Source organism: Astatotilapia calliptera, chromosome 6, assembly GCF_964374335.1.
Source record: "Astatotilapia calliptera chromosome 6, fAstCal68.1, whole genome shotgun sequence".
In the NCBI taxonomy this organism is placed as follows: domain Eukaryota; kingdom Metazoa; phylum Chordata; class Actinopteri; order Cichliformes; family Cichlidae; genus Astatotilapia; species Astatotilapia calliptera.
Window position 1 is genome coordinate 8,357,608 of NC_137427.1, and position 23,526 is coordinate 8,381,133.

At 38.3% G+C, this 23,526-nt stretch overlaps 1 protein-coding gene across 3 annotated transcripts; it reads left to right on the forward strand.

The window, feature by feature from the left end:
- The first annotated feature begins 1,148 nt into the window (after positions 1-1,148).
- On the forward strand, positions 1,149-23,320 carry LOC113023705 (choline transporter-like protein 2). Of its 3 annotated transcripts, none has more exons than XM_026170003.2 (22): positions 1,149-1,324; positions 11,958-12,006; positions 12,115-12,188; positions 13,429-13,513; positions 14,353-14,437; positions 14,541-14,660; positions 14,748-14,808; positions 14,895-15,021; positions 16,723-16,806; positions 16,951-17,063; positions 17,143-17,274; positions 17,361-17,460; positions 18,125-18,217; positions 18,351-18,435; positions 18,611-18,873; positions 19,065-19,159; positions 19,337-19,440; positions 19,533-19,606; positions 19,693-19,763; positions 19,863-19,951; positions 20,039-20,123; positions 22,524-23,320. In XM_026170003.2, the coding sequence occupies exons 1-22, from the start codon at positions 1,288-1,290 to the stop codon at positions 22,631-22,633; spliced, it is 2,136 nt and encodes a 711-aa protein (XP_026025788.1). In that variant the 5' UTR covers positions 1,149-1,287; the 3' UTR covers positions 22,634-23,320. The 3 variants fall into 3 exon arrangements, with proteins under 3 accessions (XP_026025788.1, XP_026025786.1, XP_026025787.1); XM_026170001.2 differs by lacking the exon at positions 22,524-23,320 and adding an exon at positions 20,367-22,255; XM_026170002.2 differs by lacking the exons at positions 1,149-1,324; positions 22,524-23,320 and adding exons at positions 6,066-6,228; positions 20,367-22,255.
- Positions 23,321-23,526: the final 206 nt, after the last annotated feature.

Consider the following 23,526-nt stretch of genomic DNA (forward strand, 5'->3'; position numbering starts at 1 on the left):
ATTTACAAATTTTAAAAAGAAAGAAATACCAGTGAGCTTTGTAAAATGTTGTATGTTACAGTTTATTTGTTTGGCATATTGTACTAAAAAGCAATAAAAAACATCCTCACGCTTTTCATAAGTAACCTGATAACGTGCCAAACGCTTTAATTATTTATTGTTTTCCTGGCAAACCTTTACATGACACTTTTGGAACCAAAGGCTGGAGCCTATTATGCAATGTGAAGATGCATTACAGTCTTTCCAAACTGTTCGTCTTTCAATCATTAATTAATCTTTCCAAGAATGTGAAAATTGGTTTTGTGTAACACAGCATATCTGTAATGTCAATACCTCCCGCGTGGAGCAAAGAAACAGCAGGCCAGCAGTTTTGCCAGTGATGCCCTTCTCCCTTTACCCTTCTGATGAAAATATGTCTCCAGGTCATAGTATCTTCTTGGTATGCATGAGTTTCCTACTCCACTTTTCTATAAGCTTGAGTCTCCCATGTTATGAGTCAGTAAATGGTAATAATTATCTTACTTATTTCTTAGTAAAACATCATTTCTCAGACTACACGACTGTGCTGGTGGAAGAAGAATCACTTACTAGCAATGATACAAAATACATAGGTTAAAGAGAATTTTCTCTTCATAGAGCCTCAGAGATTTGCACATTTAAGCCACGTTTACTTGTAAACACAGAGACTGAGGGGACTGTATTGACAAATTTGGATTTTCTCTCGGTGGCAGAATCCCAGTTGATACTTTTTCTTTTGAAGAGAAGATTGCCAATAAAATTTCATTTTTATGGGGCGGAAAGTTTCATTAATTTGAGGTAAATTTGACAAAAATGTATTTTTCATCACCGTGCTCTTTGTATGCGTCTTCTTTGGGAAGTAGTTCTCTTCGATTCTCAGCAAACGACGTAATGATGTTTAGACAAAATAAATAACTTAAAATAATTACCGTATTATGCAATAATCTTTCTGAATGCGTTATGTTCTTTAAAAGCACATTTGGTCTTTAAATTCTACACATTCCATTGCACAGCCTTTGTCCTCGTCAGGGTAATCCTGAGTGGCTGCAGCAGCTGTCGGTCAGCAGGCCCCGGTCTCTCATTGGCTGGCTCTCCTTTCCGTTAGACTGGAATGCGCTTTGCTCCAATTTGGCTTGGGGTGGTCTCCGTCTTCAGTCTGCTGTGTGGCTGTTGCAGTCGGTCACTGTTATTGATGTTTTTTTGCCTCGACATTTCCATGGAAACTGTCCTGGGTTAGGTCTGATCAGCAGCAAGCAGCAGTGCGTGAGAATGGAGATGGAGGAGAAAAACCCGGACCCCAAATACGGTAAGAACAGTTTGTTTTACGGCTTTCTCTTCGATCTTTCTTTCTTTTTTCTTTAAACGGGGGAAGAAATGGAAACAATGACTGCAATGGATGGATGGGTGTGGACCTCATGAGTGTCATGCAGATCTGGAGCTATCCACATCTTCAGCAACCGGACTATTTTTTTTTCCCGATTTATCTTTAAACTCTGAGAAAACGCCCTTTAAGTTGCATTTAATTATTCAGTTTGCATTGCACAGCGGGTGTAGAATGCGTACTCTAAACGAGTCGTTTATTTGTCATTAAATTACAGCCTGTATAACAAACTAAATATAGCTAAAAAAAAAAAAATCGAACAAAAACTAAAGGTAGTTAATTATTGCTCTTTCGGTTAATTGGGGGTAATAAACAGAACTAGGTTGCCGGGTTTTTCCCTATTAGGCTTTATATGGAGGCGATTCTGTACTGCAGGAACACACAGAAACAGAGCAGAGTGGAGAAGGAGAGCACATATGCTGTCTCTTGGGCTCCATAACCATTTGGTATTTTGTAGATTGACATATGGCTGCTTCATCCACAGATGCACACAGCCTTTTGCAAACACATACATTTCACAGATGTTCACAGCTTTTGTCTATTTATTACATTTTCGTACACTTAGTGTGGAAAAATAATCTTCTATGTCAGTCAAACGTATGACTCATTGCAGATTATTATGTGCCACACATGCATTTTTTCCACCACCACCAAGTTAGCAGCCCACAGCAGCCTGGCGTGGTCTGGGCAGGGTTGTTATTCATATGGACTGTTGAGTCATGAAGTTTTTGTAACCACTGTTATTCTTTCTTTAATACTCCATGTCGACATTATTACATGAAAGGTTGTTCTTAGAAGGCTAAAAACCAAACCACAATCCTCATGCATTGGGAAAACTGCCCTAATACTGCCTTACTATTGAGCTATTCCTTATTTCACAATGCAAATTGAAATGTTAAATCCACATCTTCTCCAGTCAACTCCCATAGTGGGCCATTTCCTTGTGGTTTTCCTGTTGCTATACAGTGATCTGTTTTCCTCAACTGCCCTCTCCCATGACTCAAGGGTCAAAGACCATAAGCCCTTTAAACTCAAGATAAAGGTTTATACGACACCAATGTACAATACACATTTCAGCTCCTTAAACATGAGTTTTTATTTGGAGTTTCAGTTTAAACTGTAAGCAGTCACTGGCTTCTTACTACTATTGCCACATTTCCTCCATGTCTACGAAAGTGTGCGTGCTTGCAGGCAGGCCACAACCCGCTCTGCCTCGCCTGTGTTCAGCCTTGTCTGTACTACCCACTCAACAGATTTAGGAAAGTGATTTTCAGTCAATATCAAGCTGGGAAATAAACACAAACACACACACACACACACACACATACAGCTCTGTACACAGACAGAGATGCCGCTGACGATATTCGTCATTTTTGACGATCATTGATTTAGTTGGTTTTAGAAAATCTGCTTTTTCTTGATGTGAAAAGTAGCGACTCTGAGGAGTAACAAGAGACAGTGATCAAAGCCAGTGGATGACAGATTTATGTATCTCCTTTAAAAAGACTTTAGTATGTTTCCTTGTTCCACTGACCTCATTAGTGGCTTCAGGGGGAGTATTTGAAGCAGTTACAGCTGCTTGGCACAGTACAGGAACAGTTTTACACAGAGTGGCTTCTGTCCTGTATTGTAATGATGTTCAATGAATCTGCGTGCCTGGAATATAAAGATAAAAATTCAGGGATAAGCACTCTTGTGACGAGATATATTCAGAATGTCTCCTTGTGTATGCAGTCTGTGAGTGTACATACAATCATGCACAACCACAGTAGCCACTATCCCATTAAGGTAGGCAGGGAAAGGTTCATCTGATAACCCCTTTGGGCCCATTAGCACATCATCAGTCATGACATCATCTCTCCCTTAAACACGCACACATACACGCACACAAACAAATACACGCAGAGTCACACACAGTACTATACAACTAAAGGCTGGATCATTGGCAGATACTTTTAACCCGTTACTGACCTGAACCTGAGATCTGAAGGGCCTTATACATTTTCACAGCCTAGGTTCTGTGTAATGAAGTACCTGAGGACATCCGGTTACCAAAGTGAAAAAAATATATGTATGTATTTTTAACCTTTTAAAAAATGTGTTTAAGGTGGCAGACTGACATCAGTGAACATTTTGCCAATTACATAAACGAACAAGACGACTTACACGATATTTGGCAGCCTGAACACAACAACAAGAAGAACAAATCTGCTCGCATGCTTTTCAGCACAATCAGAGATTGTTTTATGGACAAAACAGGCAAAGAGCCGCCTGTTCCTCCAGCTCTAATGGAGCTGTGTCTCACATTCACAGATGGCCCTACAAATGAAAGGCTGAAGGGAGAATCTCTTAATGTTTATCTTCAGAAGAGAGACAGAGGAAACTTAGTAGTGATGGCAGACTGTGTGGGGTAAAACTAAAAAGCAACAATAATAAATGCTGGAGAAGAAATATCTAAGCACTCTGTTATTTATTTATTTATTGCAACTCTTCTTTTACAGTATTCTTGCCCAGAATAAATATTCTTACACCAATAGCTTTATAACAGTTTGGTAGTTTGAGCTCTGTTCCATTCAGGTGCTATGGCTTAGCGGCTCTGCTATCATTGGTAAATTTATGAATGAGAAACACACTGTAAAGTGGGTTGTAGATCCTAATAAAGGTTCAAAAGGTGCTACGTATGTGTAGATCATTCAAAATTATGTCCCCAGTGGCCCCTACTCATTTTGTTTGAAGAGAAAAAGCGAATCTACTACTACTGTTCTTAAAAAAAAATCGATGTACGTCAGTGCTAATACAGGTTAAAATGCTTGATTCATAAGAACAAGGCTGATTTTTGTGGTCATGTCTATTTGCAGAAGAGGCCAAGATACAATATTGTGCCCAAGGCTAAAGTCACCCTTCATTTGTTTATATTTTGCTAGAAAAATGAGAAATGGGTGTAGCAAATTATCAAAACATCTGCAAACATTCATAGGGATACAGTATGTAAGGCAAAAACAGAACTTGCACTATTCTCATGGGTTTGAAAGTTAATATTTGACATGATGGCCTTTATTCTTCAGCGCACTCTGAACTCTCTTATACCTGCATTCTTGTAATTACTTAAAATAGCTCAGGGGCAGATACATCTCTCGGGTTTTGTGTCAGGTCTTTACTCGATTTTTGGCTAATTCTTAAAGACATGACCTTCAGATAGTGTGCATCTGCTGTAGATGCTTTTTAAGCCTGCCACTTTGTTTGTCTGTTTCTTTTCATCCTCTTTTTGTCAAGTTTCCTCTCATTTTTAAAAGACTGAGATATTTCAAGTCTCAAGTTAAGACTAGACTAAAAGTAAGTTAGACACAAAACAAAACAGCAAACATGTTTAAAGTGACCCAGCACATGATCACATGGGAAGCTGTGCCAGAGTCTCAGAATGTGTAAATTCAATGCACTAAAACTCCATCCGGCCATCGGCTTTGAACTGAGAACCTCTTTGCTTTGGAACAACCACAAGTGTTCACACGTTGCACACGTTGCACCACCGGTGGTTAGGTTGATTCATTAACCTGTAACCCCAGGAACTCAACTAGTGGTTTTTTTTTTTGTTTTTTGTTTTTGTTTTTTTTTAAGTTTTACCATTATTTTATTTTATTATTTTATTTTATTAGTGTATTTTACCATTATATAGCTATTTATGAAGAAAAAAATGTAATCAAATGTACTGAGAATGTTTTAGGGTTTTTTAAAATTTCAGATAAACTTCCTGTGAAATTAATAGTTTAGCTAAGACTTTATGTTCTAACTGCACCATTCTGAGAGTGTTTAAAGAATGTTGTCACGTTTCAGTTCATAAAATGTTCCCACACTGTTACAATCCAACACTGAGTGTGTATTTGAGGTCTGAGATGAAACATTGTTTCATTATGTGATTCTGAAACTGTTTTCATAATGTTGCACTGAGAATGTTTTTCCACTGTAATCTGTCACATGCCAGCAGAGGTGGTCATGTGCCACCAGAGTGGGATGGCGTTATCTCTGATGTGCTTATCAGCTCATTGCTGTGTATATGTCAGACATGCGCAATGCATCAACATTTGCCATTGGATGACTGTGGTTATGATGGCTTTGTTCATTGTTCCGTTTGAAACCACTGAGAGGTGGGTGCACTCAGAATGAGGTAACAAGCTGATAAAACAAAACAGGACGCCGAGGAAACAGAAAGAGGGCAAGTCGGCTAAAATTTTAAGAACAAACGACACAGTAGCTCAGGGGTGAGAAATTTTTTTTTACAGGTGGCAGTGCAGCTGCAGCACATGCAGGCACACTCTGTAAAACACAGCTTATCTTGTTGATTCAGTGAACTGAGCTGAAGTCTGAAATAACCATTATGTGTTGGGGTTAAAGACTGTTTTGATGTGAGAACAAGCACCCACAACTGAAGCAAACACTCTCTGCAGCAAGATGTATAAAACTGGCACATTTTAGTTTTTAGTTCATGTTTTTGGCAGCTTTGGCAGTTATCAGGTGCCACAAGTCTCTGTTTATTTCGATATCCTGTCTCAATTTTTCCATCGATACTTCTTTGCTGCAATTGGGCTGACGCAGCTTTTGCAAGGAGGAAACCCACAGAGTAAAAGAGGGAATTGGAGGTGAAGGCAGAGCTTTGAAATCTAAAATAAGGAAGTGAAGAGTAAGAAGCTAGAGGACACGCAAGCACTGTTATACAGGAAGGACCTTTAAAGAAACAACAACAGAACACAGAACACTGAGACGTATCTGTAAAACCATCCGTGACACAAACTGAGAGCAAAACAGCACCGGAATGACAAAATATGATGGAAAAGGTAATTCGCAAGCCTGCATTTCTTACATAACTGTGACTGAACGTCTTTTTGATAGACTTGTGAGATAGTTGAGTAATGGCTCACAGTCCTCTAATTGTGATGGCTAATGTGCTGCTTCACTGCTAATAAGCATAGTTTGTCTCAGACAACGTGACGCTTTTTGGTCGTTCCTCCATTGTGTGAGGAGAGCACGTGTGTTTAAGTTCTATATGTGTGCGTGTGTGCAAGGGAGAGTGTATTGTTTCCTCGGTAAGTGTAATGCAGTTAGAAGAAACAGCTGGGGCTGGCTCTAGTGCTCGGCCCATTGTTTGTGCTATAGATCCTTTAATAAAAGTATCTGTTTTTAAAAAAATGTTAAAAACTGCTCAACTATAGATTTTAGGAGAAAGTAGTAGGCCAGGTTGACGCTGACAGTAATAGGTCATGTGTGACACATCACAGAGTCTGACATCAGTTCATATTTTAACAGGATGTAGCTTGTGTTTATTAGTGAGAAGTCTTTTCTCACTGATTCTCAAAAACGTTGGCTTGCACTTTTGGCTTCGTTTCACTGTAACCAACGTGGGTTTGGTTTATGCTTCTCTCCCCTGTTGAGTATGAGGTGTTTCCATGGCGGCTGGCGATGTCCACAGGGGGCTCCCACTGTCACCGGGGAGCCATTTTGTGGGTTGCTAGGCATGACGGTCAGGCAGAAGAATCCTTTTGTTCTGTAGAAGTCACTACATGAAGTCACTCTAATGAAATACTCCCTTGTACACATATATACATTCCAGATAAAAGCATTTTCTGCAACACTTTGGCCTGCAGCCTACCTGTAAATGTGTAGTAAATGTAGTGACTATTATTTCGTAGCTAGTTTCACTTTGGTTTAAACACAGAGGCAGTGACAGCTATATTTTGAATGCCTAATTTTTTCTTATTATCCAAATTTCATTTATTTATTTCACTTATTTATTTTCGTGTAAAAATGTACCAAAAGCTGCATATGTAAAGCAGCTTACGTCTTTCTCTTTTTCTCTCTTTTGTTTTTGGTTCTTTCTTTTCTTTTTCTTTTGCATTTCCACAGTAGACATCACAGATACAGACAGGAAATGTGGTGAGAGACAAAGAGGGAGGATGTGCAACATGACTCCATTATTGAAAGGGCGGGCCTGTCATAAAGTGTTTTTACCATAAGCCCAAAAAAGTGTTGAGCAGCTTTACTGAACACTTAGACAGACGTGTTACATAAAAGAGGAAACTTTTTTCATTACAATTATGACATATGCTATGTCAGTCATAGATAGTGCTATATTTAAAAAAAAAAAAAAAAAAAGGCCCTTTCCTGATTTTTTGCATATTTGATGCCAAAGCTGTCAGAGCAATCAGGTTGCTTATTTTCCAGTCAGCAGTCCAAGACCCATATAATCAATCTGGTATTATTTTAAACATTAGATGCAGCAGATACAAATTACTGAGAAACAACACTGTCCAACATTTTTGCTTCACCGGGAGTTTTTAATTCTATGCTTTCAGCAAAAATGAAATATGAAGACAAGACACAGCAATGAAGGTTAAAAGGGGTCAATTGTTAAATGTGAAAAATAATGACCTGTGACTCAGGCTGGCTGTTGAAGGTTAGGATGGAGTTTTGCAGAAGAAGGAGGCATGTGAGCTGTTAAACTAATAAGCCAAGAAAGGAGGATAAATCTTGACATATTCCCAGCTGCCTATGTTATGCACTTTATTAGAGTAGCTTTGCATGATTCATTGCTTCAAATAATGTTTATTTATAATTTTTTATCTTAGTCTTGAGGCATACCCTTTGTTTTTCCTTTCGAAGAAACAAGCTCCCTTACCTATTAATAAAGTAGTAGTAATGCAGTATGTACTATTTTACAGAAAAAAAGGGGAAATTATATTAGGTCCCATTTAAAAATCACATTGACAGAACTAAACACATCTAAGCGGGCCAAAGATTTTCTGCTGCCAAACATTATGGCATAGAAATCTGAGTGAAACTCCTGGGTAGCTGAAGAGGCCGATGAATGATGGGATGCAAATGTGCAAGTTGTTGAGGTGCCTCACCCACATGGGCGAGGCAAACTCACAAACACAGAGACGTACACAGGGGACAAGAAACACAGGGAATGGGAGGCAAATGGAAAGACGGGAGTCTTGGTGAAGACCATAAAATATTTATGAAAAATCATTATGGACTCTCAAAATAGCTGTAAATTATATATTATTTTTCTGTAATACAAAAATGTATCTTATATACTTTATTCACAATCCAAAAGCAAAGCCCAACAATGTAATTGTATACCTGTGTTGTTAACTTTTAATACATGTTTGGTGTAGTTGTTCTGCCCCTTATCAAAATAAATTCCAAGAAAATTTAAATTAAAAAAATAACCATGCCCTTAAAAGTTGTTAAAATTGTATGATTAAGATAGACAGTGTATCCCATAAACGTAATGTTGTACAAGTACACTGTTATACTGTGAATTTATATTGAGCTGTATCTCCCAGATCTTTCGACATGTGTCTGTCTCAGATAGCTGACCGGTCAGTGTCAGAGCCGACCTGACTGTTGTCCATTCATCCATCGGGTCACCAGTCCAGTGCAGGGATAACACAGAAAGACAAACAGCCATTCACACTCACATTTACACCTACACCAACTTTAGAATCACCAGTTAACCGAACCACAAACATGTGATTTGGACTGTGGGAGAAAGCCAAGGTACCCCGAGAAAATCAGTTCAAACACAGGGAGAACATGAACTCCACACAGAAAAGCCCCAGGCCGCCAGCTTTGAAAGCAGGATCTTTTTTTTTTTTGCTGTGAGGGAACAGAGTTAACCACTGCCCCACTGTGCTCCACTTCTTTCAGCATATGTTTATTTGTTTATTTATAAGGAACCCCATTAGCTTCCACAACAGTGGTTGCTAGTCTTCCTGGGGCCCAAACCATCAAATACCACCAAATAAAATGTTACACAATGAGTTGGATGCAAATTGTCCACATAATTTGGCTTTTACATCCACAATAAGGTTTTACAATTCTGAAAATGTAAACATGTGAATATTAAAAATTATATAAAAAAACCAAAAAAAACCCAAAAAACAAAACACTCAAACAAAATACGCAATTTCCATTACAAGTGACATTACCCTCTACAATTTTTACAAATAAATTAAAAACTGCCTAAATAGGCTTTTAGGTGATTTTTAAAATTATGAATAGAAGCCAATTCTCTAATTGCATAAGGCAACTTATTCCACTGAAAAGATGCTCTAAATATAACAGTTTTTCAAAAAGTTACTTTTAACTCGAGGAGTTACTAAATTGTGGTTAGTTGAAAATCGTGTGGCATGGTTATGTATTTCATCTGGATACTGCAACTGAGCATAAAAAAAGTGTGGTGTGTTTACCAGTATTGCTTTCTTTAAAAATACAAGTAAGCCATAGTATAATTTAGCTTGTACAGAAAGCCAACAAAGTTTATCGTGCATTTTATCAATACTTGTATAATATGAACACCTTAACACTAATCTGGCCGCCCTAGTTTGGACTAACTGAAGTCTGTTCAGATCTGTCTTATTAGCTGCTGACCAAATGATTGAGCAGTACTCTAGATGAGATAATACTAGTGCATTAATGACATCTTTCATAATTGAAGAAGTGATATAAAAAGAGCATTTCCTAGCTATAGCTATGCCCTGTCCCATTTTCTTAATAACAGAGTTGATGTGCTGAGACCATGAAAGGTGGTGGTTTATGGTAACACAAGTAATTTAATCTGGGTGACCTGTTCTAATACTGATCCAGCTATGGAAAGATTTAGTTGTGGGCTGTTGACTAAGCGTACTCTACTTCCTGTTAACATGGCTTTGGATTTCGACACGTTTAAAATCATGTTGTTTTTACTTATCCAATCAAACACGTTCAGCAAATCTAGTTGTAATACGCTTGTCAATTCAGAGTGGCTACTGGCTGAATAAAACATGGTGCAATCATCAGCATACATTACAAGATGAGATTTATCCAGGACATACGGCAAATCATTTGTAAAGACTGAGTAGAGAAGTGGACCGAGGCAGCTGCCTTGGGGTAGACCACAGTTCATATAACAGCCCTCCGAGAAATAACCATTATAATAAACCTTTTGCCTTCTTCCAGACAAATAACTTTCCATCCAGCACAAAGCAGCTGGTGAAAATCCATAACATTTTAGTTTATCTATCAAAAGATCATGATTTATCAAATCAAATGCAGCACTAAAATCCAAAAATACCACCCCGGCCAAATTCCCATTATCTAGATATTTGTACCAGTTATCTGTCATGTGAATGAGAGCTGAACTGGTGGAATAACCAGGTTTGTAGGCATGTTGAAACTGAGTGAGTAACTGATTTTCTGTTAGGTAATGTTGAATTTGTTCATAGACAATCCTCTCCATAATTTTACTTAGAACGGGGAGTAGACTAATAGGTCTGCTATTGACACCATTAAAAACGTCATTCTTGTTTTTAGGAATGGGAATTATTTTCGATTCTTTCCACTGCAATGGAAATAAGCTGCATGCCAAAGATCTATTAAATATGTGACATATAGGAAGGGACACAAACTTGGCTGCAACTTTGAGCAGTTTACTGTCTATGTTATCAGAGCCGGAGGATGTATCGTCAGGAAGTGATATCAATAAGCGCTCTACCATCTCTACATTCACTGCCTCAAACTTAAATCGGCATTGCTTATTATTCATGATAACATCCTGTATAAGACGACGTGATAAGGTGGGATCACCTCTGCTCATATTAGATTTTAAATTTGTTATTTTATTGCTGTAATAATTCACAAAATAATTGGCTATGTCCTTAGCTTTACTTATAAATGTACCACCCGTGTAGATGTGAGACATCTCCTAATAAGAACATGTCTTTGTTTTCCTCAGTTACTCTTTCCAGCATTTTACAAATTCGTTTTACATACAACATATTACTACTTGGGGGTCTATAGCAGCAACCTGCTAATACAGGCCTGCCATAGAGCGGGTGTAACTGAACCCACACAATTTCCAGGTCGTTAAACATTAAGTCCATACGTAGTTTGCTTGCCATATTATCATTAATGTATAGGGCTACGCTCCCTCCAAATCTGTTTCTGTCCTTCCTATACAACTTATAACCGTTTATTTCAAATTTATTATTCTCAAAGGCAGCATCTAAATGTGTCTCGGAAATAGCCAGCACACTTATCGTATTTGTTGACAACAGTGACTGAATTTCCTGAACCTTATATTTAAGGCTACAAATATTGACATGAGCCACTGAAAAATCTTTACCGGAGAATCCGGGAATAAGTATAGGATCCAACATTTGCAGACCGATCGATCTCAACAGCTACAAATGGCAACATTGCTGAAGTCTAAATATTAATTCCGGCGTTCTGTGACCTCGGTTTAACAATTAATTTGTCATATTTCAGGATGGCAATATCACCTCTGTCTCTGGCCGCTCTCAGCTGTGGTTGTGGTTTCCATTTTAAAAGACGACCATTAATCAAAAAATATCTCTGAAATGAGAACAAATTAAGGAAACCTCGGGTTTCATTTCCCCAGGTTTAATTTTGGGATCAATTCACCGCAGCCTTTGTCAAGTATCAACAGACTGAAAGCCATTGTTTGAAGTCTAATTTCTAATAACAGGCATTACTAAACCTGTTGTTCTGTTTTCGTCCACAGGGGAGTCCAGAAAGTTTGATCCAAACTTCAAAGGGCCGATCCACAACAGGTGAGACGTCTGCTTTGATTACTGGTGATCTTTTGCTGTCGGCTGTATATAGCAGACTTTAATGGCAACATGTTGCACCTGCTTTCCCTTCCTCTTTTCTTTCCTCAGGGGCTGCACAGATATCCTCTGCTGTATACTCTTCATCTTAGCCTTGCTGGGGTACTTTGCTGTGGGTATCATTGGTAAGACTGATCTCTCATCACTATAGTGTGTTCTGAGCATTATTTATATTTAGGTTGTTATGTTTTTTTACCATACAAAATTTGTGCATGGGTGGTGTCTAATATTATTAATCAGAAGTGGGAAGTGAGGCACTACCTTGGGTGGAGTGAGATGAACTTTATTAACATGTAGTCCAAGTCGTGTGAAAATGCCTGTTTTTACAGTAGCCAGTCTACATAAGCCAAGTTATAAATAAAATAGTTTCTGACTGGTTGTAATTCTACTGCCTCAAAGAAGGAAGTAAAACATCCTGTTCAACATCTCTGTGCAGCTCTCCTCCATTGTGAGGTTTGATGAGACAGAAAGCTACTTATGAGCTCGAAGCCAGAATAAACAAGTGAGAGTGATTTTTCCAAAGGTTTTCTCATCATTAGGCACCACAGAGGTAACACTACCAATAACAGCTCCCAGCTACTTGCATTTTGGAAACATTTGTGAAAATTCAACCATTGGCAAAGTTATTTAGGTCAAAACACCTGCCTGTTTATTGTGCATCATGCACACTGATTACTGCACGCACTACAACATCTGTTTACAAAGTAATTATTTGCATTATCTGCGACTTGAAGTCTTGCACATCGGCTACATTCCCTCCACCCAACCACAAGCCCCCACTACAACCAATACCTTTGAAAAGCAACATAAGTGGTCATCGGTTTTCAAGCAAAACATACAATGTACATTTACTGTTAAATTATAACACATATTCCCAACCTCACAGGACTTATCTAGCAATTTATTAGTGACTTTATAAATAGATTGCAGCTTAGAAAAACCAGGAAATGTCTCAGACACCACCCAGTGGGAAGGAAATATAGCTGAAGCCAAAGTTAGCTGAAATAGATAAGCGTTACGCAACATGTTTTATTTTTATGTTATGAGTTACACTGAGGATCACGCCAGTCTGTCCCACACTCTGTGTATGCTGTCAAAGCTGGAAGGTGTTTACACATTAAAGTCACAATACTGTGTGGGTCTACTTTCTCAGTCTTTCTTTTTAACTCCTTCATGAGGCTGTTGTCTAATTTAAGACCAGGAGCTTTTTTAAACTCAGACTTTAATTCAGAAATGTTCATATATCTGAATTTCTAAATGTATTAGAAGATGTTTATTTTATTTAAGCATTAAATAAAAGGAGCGTGCTCATGAGGAATTTAAGATGGTATTTTATTTCTTTACTTCCTGATGTTCTCTTTGCAGCCTGGTCTCAAGGGGACCCCAGGAAAGTCATTTATCCCACAGACAGCAGAGGTCAGTTCTGCGGACAAGCTGGAACACCTCTGGAGTAAGTTACAGTGTAAAAGAGCATTTGTGTTCTTGGAAACCTTCTATAATTGGATGATCTTAAGTATGATAATACTATAATAACAACAATAAAAATAATTGCTTTAATCTCATACTCTTTATTTAGTGCTTACATTTATTTATGATGAATGCAGGTGGTCACAACAGTTTAAGAAATGTTCAGAGTTACTTGTGTGGCCACTTTGATCAACACAGGCCACTGTAGCAGTCAGCAAATGCAGTTATTTTACAAGTGATATGGCCTGTTTTACTAACACACACCAAAGGATTTGTTTGGAGGAAATACTGGTACTTTAATTGCATGTTACTCAGCCTGAACTATGAAATAATTACAAGAAATCAAATCAAATTTTCTATTCTAATTCTAACTGGAGAGTTTATTGAATCTTCTGACAAGTGTTGAGCGGGCGGGCAGCCCGGGTTCGAGTCCAACCCGCATGTCTTCCCCACTCTCTCTGCCCCTGCTTTCCTGTCCTCTCTTCACTGTGTCTATCAAATAAAAGTTGAAAAAGGCCAGAAAAAAAACATTATTCTTAGCAACATTGTGATGAGGTTTTTCCTCTGGTACAGAGGAAAAAAATAGGTATTCTTTTGTAGATACACTAATCAATAGCGAAATCCAACAGGTGACCAGGAAACAAAACCAAACCACAAAAGATGGTGATCACAGTTGTAGAAGAAATAAAGTTCCCTAAAAGACAATGGATAAAATAGGACTTCAAATCAAGACTTCAGAAACCATAGAGTTATATTACAATGACTGCATCCTTATCGTCTATGAAGACCTAATAACATTGTCATTTCACTGTGACACAACAGGAAGAAACCACTTCTGTTCTACTTCAACATCCTGAAATGTGCCAGCCCTCTTGTGCTGCTGGAGTTTCAGTGTCCCACCACACAGGTCAGAAGCATTACTCACTTTATTTTAAGTTGTTCTCAGTCTACTGTAAAGTGTTGAAGTTACGCGGTTAAATGTTAATGTCTTTGTTGTTACATGTGTGCAGTTATGCGTGGAAAGCTGTCCTAATAGGCATCTTACATTGATAAAAGCCAAGGTAGGAAATAAAGATGACCAGGAATACTACAAAAAATACTGCAAGGAAGGAGTGGACTTCACTGGACTGGTAAGCATTGAAAAATTAGATTATTCATATTGTACACATTTCAAGGGGTTCTGCTAAATGTGAAGTAAATTGACTGTTTTCTATCAGAGTCCGCCAGAGATCCTTAAAGAAGGCTTGTGCCCAGCTATGCTGATGCCCAGTAAAGCCTGTAAGTGAGATTCTCTGTGTTAAACTGTTTTAAAGGACTTTTGTTTCTGCAGGAAAGTGAAACTAATAAAACCCCTCCCTCCACAGTCACACGCCGGTGCCTTCCTGCTTTGGCAACATTAAAAGGTGGTGTTGTGGTGGTGGGCAACGAGACGACTTTCGATGACGGAAATAGTGGCACTGTCAATGCCAGTGATGTGCTGGAGGCATCAAAGTGAGTGTTTTTCATTGTATAGCAACATGTATGTGCAGCATGTTGCTATTTTATGTTGTCTTAAACCCATAAAACATAAACAACAAAGTGTGTGAAATGAGTTTGACCAAGTGAAACTTTTCCTTCATATTTGTTCTTCTTTGTTCATTAAATTTAATGTTTGATTAGCTAGTTTGATGATTAATTTATTAATTCAATATCAGCCTTAAGCTGTAAGCGTAAGACTCTTTCAGCCCTGTCCAACTGCTGTTTAGTGAATGATTGCTTGTTTTCAATGACCTTGGCACTTATCATGCTAGACATGAGGCATATCAGCTTATCAGTCTCCCTTTACATCTCACTGCAGTGACCCTGGCTGAAGCCTCTGTGTGCTTCAGTTCTGCTCTATTTGTGTTTACCTCAGAAGGTCCTTGTGTTACTGTTTTCCTTCCTGCTCTCACTGCAGAGAGGTTTTCATTGCTCCCTGTATGTTATTCAAGAAGATGATGAGTAATACTTCCTGTTGTTTTCTTGCAGCTGACAGCTTCCTAGAGCTGGATAGCTTCATGCTCCAATACTAAATTGTATGTGGCATATTATGTCAGATATGTTTTCATATAAATTTCATATAAATTTATAACTTAATTATTTTGTCTGGTGACAGCTATGCTTGTTTTCTTAATCTTAGTCTATTAGTTCCTCGGTATAGATGTCCAAAGCTAACAAAAGGTTATTGGACAGCTAATGTTAAATGTTAAATATTCAAAGGTTAAAACTGTAGCACTAACATCACTGGAACACTGGAAGTGGTGTAAAATCCAAAATTCAGATCATAAATGACCTAGCATGAGATCATAGGGTAGTGATTCATCAGCATAGCAAACAGTACAGACAATAGTTAGGAGAAAGGTCCAAAACTACTGAGTCCGTGCACAAAAGCAACACAAGGAATTCCCTTGAACAAAATAAAGCAAAGTCCTGTGAAATATAACAAGAAATAACTGAACAAAACCCCAAAACATCCTTGTAGCCTCTGATGAAGGTCAGTCAACCTTTGGAGGAAGCCTTGTGTCTCTTAAACCTTTTTAACCTATGGGTAGTCACTCTGAAGTCATATCATGTCAGGGCAACACTACTAAATGAAGTTAGTGTTTAGCCGTGTGTAGCAGGCAAAACAGTCCTCTTCATTGTTTTAGTAAGTTTTTACAGACAGCTGCAGAATGGTGGTAAACTGAAAAGACAAAATGTTTCTGAAAATGTGTTAAAATAGCAGAGAGCTTATGATATATTTCAGTAATTGATCGGTTCATGTGGACATGTGCAGAGGAGACAGTGGATTCATTGGGCAAAGGATGACAAATATAGAGCTGCTAGGTTGAAGGAAAAGAGGAAGAGGCCTCAAACAAGGTTAATGGAGGTAATGAAGGATGATATGAAGAGGGTTAGTGTGACAGAAGAGATAGGGGGCAGATCCACTGTGGTGACCTGTAAAGGGAGCAGCTGAAAGAAAAAGCTGAAGAAGAAGAAGATCAGTTTGTTTACATGACCATTTCTGACTTTTTGAGTAACCTTTTCTTATCTTTTGTGACTTTTAGGGCTCTATACAACATGGGGTTCTTTTTAAGCATCCGTTCTCTAATAAACATAATATTTCTAATATGACAGTTAAATGTTTAAGGATATAATTGGTCATGTTTTTAGACTCATTTCATTTTGTTACAGGAAGTCAAATATAGCTGTGGAAGCTCGTCAGGTTGCCATGAGAATCTTTGAGGACTACACTCATTCTTGGCATTGGATATTACTGTAAGTCTCCCTACTCTCTGCTATCACAGTAATAGACTAAATGTTCAATCACAGAACTACATAACTTATAAATTAGGATATAAAACCAGAATATATAGACAGAACACCTTCATCACCAAGTCATTAACCATAATATGTGTCCAGCGGTCTGGTGATAGCCATGGTCGTCAGCTTGATTTTCATCGTCCTGCTGCGATTCTTGGCTGGCATCATGGTCTGGATCATGATTATTTTGGTTATCCTAGTCATTGGTTATGGTAAGTCCTTAGCTTCTGACAAAGTTAAAGATTGTTCTGACTGAAAAAAAGGTCAGCCAATTAACTTGTCCACTTTTAGGCATTTTCCACTGTTACATGGAGTTTGCCAGCTTGAAGGGTGAGCCTGGTGCTGATGTCACCATCCGTGACCTGGGCCTGCAAACGGACTTCTCTGTCTACCTGCAGATCAGGCAGACCTGGCTGGCTTTCAGTAAGCACAGACACACTTTCATTGTTTAGCATGTCTGTGGATGAAGAGTTGACAAATCCCATTAATCTGTTGTGTTCTGTTCGCAGTGATTATCCTGGCTATTGTGGAGTTCATTATCATCCTGCTACTCATCTTCCTCAGGAAGAGAATAATGATTGCCATTGCCCTCATCAAAGAGGCCAGCAGGTCAGTGTGAAATGTGATTTACACCAGGATCTCCCTGGTCTGTTCTCCTGGTTAAAATTAAAAAGTAACCAGATGTGCTCACATATTTAAAAAGTTAGCAGTAGATCAGATGAGAATTATCCCTCGCTGTTTTGATCTTATGGTATGCAGCTTTAATGTTGCACATCTCGTCTCTAGCCTGGCATGACTAGAAATCAGATGGAGTTTTATTAATTTAATTGCCAGCTGTTATGTTAGAGTACGCCTGTCTAGTGTTAAACAGCTGAGATAAAACAGACAAAATTAACCACCAGTGGGTAAAAGTAGCAGAGTACGTCACTTCTTAAGAATCAGATATTTCCTGTATGACAAACCCGAAGACCAAATGTAGCTCAGTGGACTATTGCACATGCATTCATAAGATGTGCATGAACTATTTCTGTCCCAGCAAGTGTTAGGCAATAATATGTTAATGCTGTAATCATTGCTGGTGCTAAAAGATTAATTGCATTTGTTTCCTTAGCAATAAAACATCATTGTAAATCAGCTTTACCTCTCCTGCTATACAGTATTGCACTCTTAGAACAAATGTATTAAAAAAAATGTGTTGGACACATTTAACAAATTTTGTGTGAATTTTGACATGACGTTTTTAAAAAAAAATGTATACCATTTTCTTTGTCAGAGCTGTTGGCCACGTTATGTCATCGCTGTTCTACCCACTGCTGACCTTTGCCCTTCTGGCTGTGGTGATCGCTTACTGGGCCATTACTGCAGTGTATCCTTTCAGTTGTCTATGATAATCAAAGATAATCCGAACCTAATTGTCTCCTTTCATCACGGTAGCAGGTATAGCATGACTTTTAAGCAAGGATGTACTTTGCATTCTTCTCCTTGACATGTCTGAACAGCTTCTTATCCACCTCTAATGAGCAGGTGTACAAAGTTTTCAACACCTCTGTCTGCCCATTCTCACGAGAGACCTGTAACCCCAAGGTATGCTTCTAAATGTCACTGTTCTGTTAAATTAGCCTGCTAAAGATATTGTAGGTGGCAAGGTGGCAAAGTTATTGGTTGTAAACAAGCACCTGTTTACCTGCACAGCAGCATAGATCACAGAACGAAAGATGTCTTACAATATGCCCCTTCTCTCTCTTTCTCTTGTTCAAAGACATTCAACTCCTCCAATGCATCACTTGTGTGTCCAGATGCAGAGTGCCTGTTTGCTTTTTATGGTGGTGAGACTCTCTACCATAAATACCTCATCCTCTTTCAGTTCTACAACGTCTTCCTTTTCTTTTGGTGTGCAAACTTTGTGACGGCCTTGGGCCAAGTCACTCTGTCGGGTGCATTTGCATCATATTACTGGGCCTTCAAGAAGCCTGAGGATATCCCTGCCTACCCCATCTTCTCCTCTCTTGGAAGGGCCCTAAGGTTAGAAAATACATTTTTAATAATAACAGTTTTTTTATTTGTAGAATTGTTTTAGCGCAGCTTGAAAGGCTTACATGGTAAGATATCTACAACGCTGACAGGAAGTTTTCTCCAAAATGTTTAAACTTTTGTTACCCTAAGATAGAATGACTGATGCTCACAACTAGCCTCTGTTTCCTTGTGCTGATTAGATACCACACAGGCTCTCTGGCTTTTGGCTCTCTCATCCTGTCTTTAGTCCAAGTTATCAGGGTCCTTCTGGAGTATCTGGATCACAAGTTAAAAGGTGAGCTATAACATGTTACATTTGCCTTTTGGTCTCTGTTTATTGTCTTATAATTAAACTCTGTGTTTATATGCATTTACGTTGTTGATACAGACTGTTAAATATACATGCAAACTGCAAGTTTTGCATGTAAAGTACTTGATTCTTATGTTATCATAAACTGTTCCTGCTTCTAAGGTGCTCAAAACAAATTTGCTAAGTTTCTGCTAAGCTGCTTGAAGTGCTGCTTCTGGTGTCTGGAGAAATGTATCAAGTTCCTGAACAGAAATGCGTACATCATGGTGAGTTCCTGTAACTGGACACAGCGGCCTGACAGACCGTCTCAACCGTTAAAGCGCTTCACGATCGTCTTTTTTAAATTTTTTTCCTCTAGATTGCAATCTATGGAAAAAACTTCTGCACCGCAGCTCGAGATGCCTTTTTCCTTCTCATGAGAAACATTATTCGGTGAGATTTCATTCATATTCATATTTTATTCACTATTTGCTATTCTTAGCGTGTTTTAATTCAACACTCTCTCATATTCTGCACAGGGTGGCTGTTTTAGATAAAGTGACCGACTTCCTGCTGTTCCTTGGGAAGCTCCTTATTGTTGGCATTGTTGGTAAGAGAGTTTTTTTTAATTTTATTTTTAGATCCAACTGCAGAGAGAAAAATCTGCCTTTCTAGTGTAGATCTACTAATTCACCTTTTTCCTGCATAGGGATTTTCTCTTTCTTCTTCTTCTCCGGAAGAATCAAAGCTGTAGAGCAGGCTGCTCCATCTCTCAACTACTATTGGGTCCCAATACTGGTAGGCACAATTATATTAATAAGGTTTGGTGTTAGTCTTCAGTTTGTCTGTGGCCATTTAATGACATGTGTGACTTTCTCCTGTTAGACAGTGGTAGTGGGATCCTACCTCATCGCCCATGGCTTCTTCAGTGTGTATGCTATGTGTGTGGACACACTTTTCCTCTGCTTCTGTGAGTAATTTTTGCCAAATATCCACATTTCCTCTCTTCCTTTTTTACAAACAGCTGTCTAAATGTGAGCTGCTGGTTTCGTCTTCTTCCTAACAGTTTTCTGACCTTTCTTCTCTTTGTCTCATTTTTCCTATTAATTTCACTTTACTTTAAACCCTACACATTCCTTTCTTTCACCTTTTCATTTTCCCTTAATTTTCCATTAACCCATTCAAAAACACAACATACCCATGCACTTATAAGGTGAGGACTTGGAAAGAAATGACGGCTCTTCTGAAAGGCCTTACTTCATGTCCCCTGAGCTGCATGATATCCTTTCCAAATCAAAGCCGGTGGAGGAAGATCGCAATGGTGTTGAGCAGGCGGATGCTGCGAAACAAGTGGACGAAGTTAAAGTGGAGGAGGAAACACCTCTTCAGCAGCAGGATGGAGAAATACAGCTGAAAGAACAGACAAAGCTGAAGGGGGAAAATGAGGAGGAGCAGGCTTTGCAATCAAAGATAGATGCTGACGAGTCAAAAGAGGAGAAGACGGAGGAACAAAAGATCAGTCTGGAAGATGAGACTGAAAGGAAAGAAGAACCAGAAGTGAAAGAGATGTCAGAAAAGCAGGAGTTGAAAACGGAGGAAAAGGTGGAGGAGGTGTCCGCTGCACCTGTGGAGGCAGAGAAAGAGGAGACTGGTGAAAAGAATGAGAAAAAAGAGGAGACTAAGGAAGAAAAACCTTCATCTGGACCACAGGAGTAGATGTTGCAAAGCACCTGAGGCTCAGAAAATCTCATAGAGCATAAAGAATGAAAGATGTGCAACTATACCTTTGTGATATGGACCTGTTAAATGTATGCCATACAACAAGCTAAAGTTTCAGATTGCTTTGCTATGTGAGTATAGGAGGGATGTCCACCTGGAGAGGGTTGAAGGTTTGAAGCAGGTCAAAAGCCCAGTGCATCTCTGTAGCTTGAAAAAAAACAAAACGCTCTTTGTGTTGGTTTTAGAACAGTGTTGGTTTTTATATCGTGAAGATCTGTTGAACATCGTGAGTGCTGAACCTGTGCCTGATTACTGTCACTAATATTTGTTGTCTTAATGCTGTTAACAAATGCACTACAGATACACTTAAGTACCGTGTTTACAGTCAGAACAAACACATCTCAATCAAATCTCTTTCACTGTTTACAATAATACCAGCTGACGCCAAAATGTTAACAGACATATTTGATATACTGTATGAATATTGGATTTTTTCCCCTATGGAACTTGTACATATACAGTAGTGTACATCTGTTATGTATTTTTTGGCTTCAGTCAAGTGGAGATCCTTGCAGAGAGGGGTTCCATATATTGTCTTTCCACCTACTTGCCTTGGTATTTTGGACTGACGTAAGTGCTGTGATTGTGTCGCCATGATGAAGCCATCGTGACCTCTCGGACTCTACGAACCCCCCAGTTTGTTTACTGATGCCTCCTGCCTTGCTCTGTCCCTCCCCTTAAATCTCTCTCTCTTTAAGCACTGCATGGTACTGACATGACCTTCTGAATGCTAACTAACATCTTAAGTCTCTGGATGCTTTTGTACCTTTTTCTTGTCACTTTGTGAAAAATCTAAGTCGTTTTTCCACTAAATTTTCTGATGACATTCCGTCATCACTGCGTGTCAATCTTGATTAAAGGTGATTGTATTTTAATCGTAGTAGTTCAGAATTTCAAGTTTGGTTGGTGTTTTGAAGCAGGTGAGTTTTCATGTGAAATAAATCCCTGGCAATGATTTAAAGCACCTTTAAAGCACACAACAACAAATTTTACATGCCAAAATCAGTCTGTATAAATTTCTCTTCTTCTTCCTTCTTAAAATAATTATCACTTGAATAAATCTACAGTTGGGCTTTAGATACTTAAATCAGAATATCTCTCTCTTTGTTATTAAGAGCATTTTCTTCACAATTGTTTCCCATTTATAGCTTGTGAGCCCTTAAAAGAAGTGGCATCGTGTATACATTGTGACCCTTAATCACATGCTATTGAATTTTGTGTGGAAGTTACTTGTGAACAGTTTGAACTAAGAGATACATGATGAGGTACATGAAGAAAGGAATGAGAAAAGTCATTAAAATAAACGATACATTGTAACCTAAATGTGCCTTTTCCCCTTTTTTCCTTTTAGTCATGTCATTCAGGGTTTTTTAGGAGTATTTAAAGGATTCCCCCCCCCCCCCCCCCCCCCCCCCCCCCCCCCACCTATTTAGATAATACTCAAAGCAATTTACTTAAGTACACCTTAGGGGGCTGTAAGATAAAACTGGCGGCAGATAGACGATGCATAAATAAAAGAAAGATAGATTACAGATCTGTGTTGGTGTGTGTGAGAAAATTGTTCTTCAACTCTCTCTTGTCCATGTTGCAGTGGAGGACCTGGAGCGCAATGATGGATCACAGGAGAGGCCGTATTTCATGTCACAGGACCTGCTCACACTCCTCAAGAAGTCTAATGAAGATTACAAATCAATGGACTAAGCCTCAGTTTGTATTCATGGGTGTATTTTTCTGTGTGTGTGTGTGTGTGTGTGTGTCTCAAGTTAAAAGAACAAAAGGAGGAATTACAGTGCCATTTCATTTGTACATAAACAGTGTATTTGTATCTAACTGTCAAATCGGATTCATTTATATTGGTTTTATAATATTACTCTTTGTTTTGTATTTTGTGACAAACTCTTAATTATCTCTCTTTACCTGCATGCACAGGTTGAGATTTATTACAGAAGGAAAATGTGAGCTGGAGTTACAGATGATAAGCCCTGTTGCCTTAAGAGCTATTGCTTTCTGTTTCATTGTATATTTGGATTTTATGTCTATATGGAAGTTTCAGTGGGTACAGTTTAAGGCAGATTGAATAAAGCTGTGCTTTATTAGTTTAACTAAGCATATTGCACTGTTTAAAAATTAACTCACCAAAGCAAAATTCCTTAACTGCAAGTGATTAAATCTTAGTATGATAACCAAAGCCTTAAGAGATTACAAATGACCCAAGTGGTTTAACCTGGATATAGACTCAATATTTTAATAGCTTTGTCTTTATTCTTTTTTGTGTCATACATGCCACTGAAAATGAAACATGTTCATACTGTGTGAATTTTGACTTTGTAAAATGTTTACATTGTCTTTTCTTTTGTATTCAACTAATAAATGTTGGTTTTGACATCCTTTTTTGTTTTTAGTGTTTTGTTGGTTTCTTTAAGCTTTTCTTTATCATTGGATTATCATTATGACTGATTTACTCAGTCCAGCTGTCCATTACTATATGGTGCTGCTTGATAATGTTGGCAAATAACAGTAATATTTACATAAAATGAAATAGCATATACAAAATAATTTTATTTTTGTAAATATCTTTATCTTGGTAAAAACTA

Coding starts and splice junctions, on each gene's coding strand:
- LOC113023705 (XM_026170001.2), top strand. CDS start 1,288: ATGGAGATGGAGGAGAAAAACCCGGACCCCAAATACG. Junction 14,809..14,894: donor GCTGATGCCCAGTAAAGCCT/GTAAGTGAGATT, acceptor CTCCCTCCACAG/TCACACGCCGGTGCCTTCCT. Junction 17,064..17,142: donor TATCCTAGTCATTGGTTATG/GTAAGTCCTTAG, acceptor GTCCACTTTTAG/GCATTTTCCACTGTTACATG.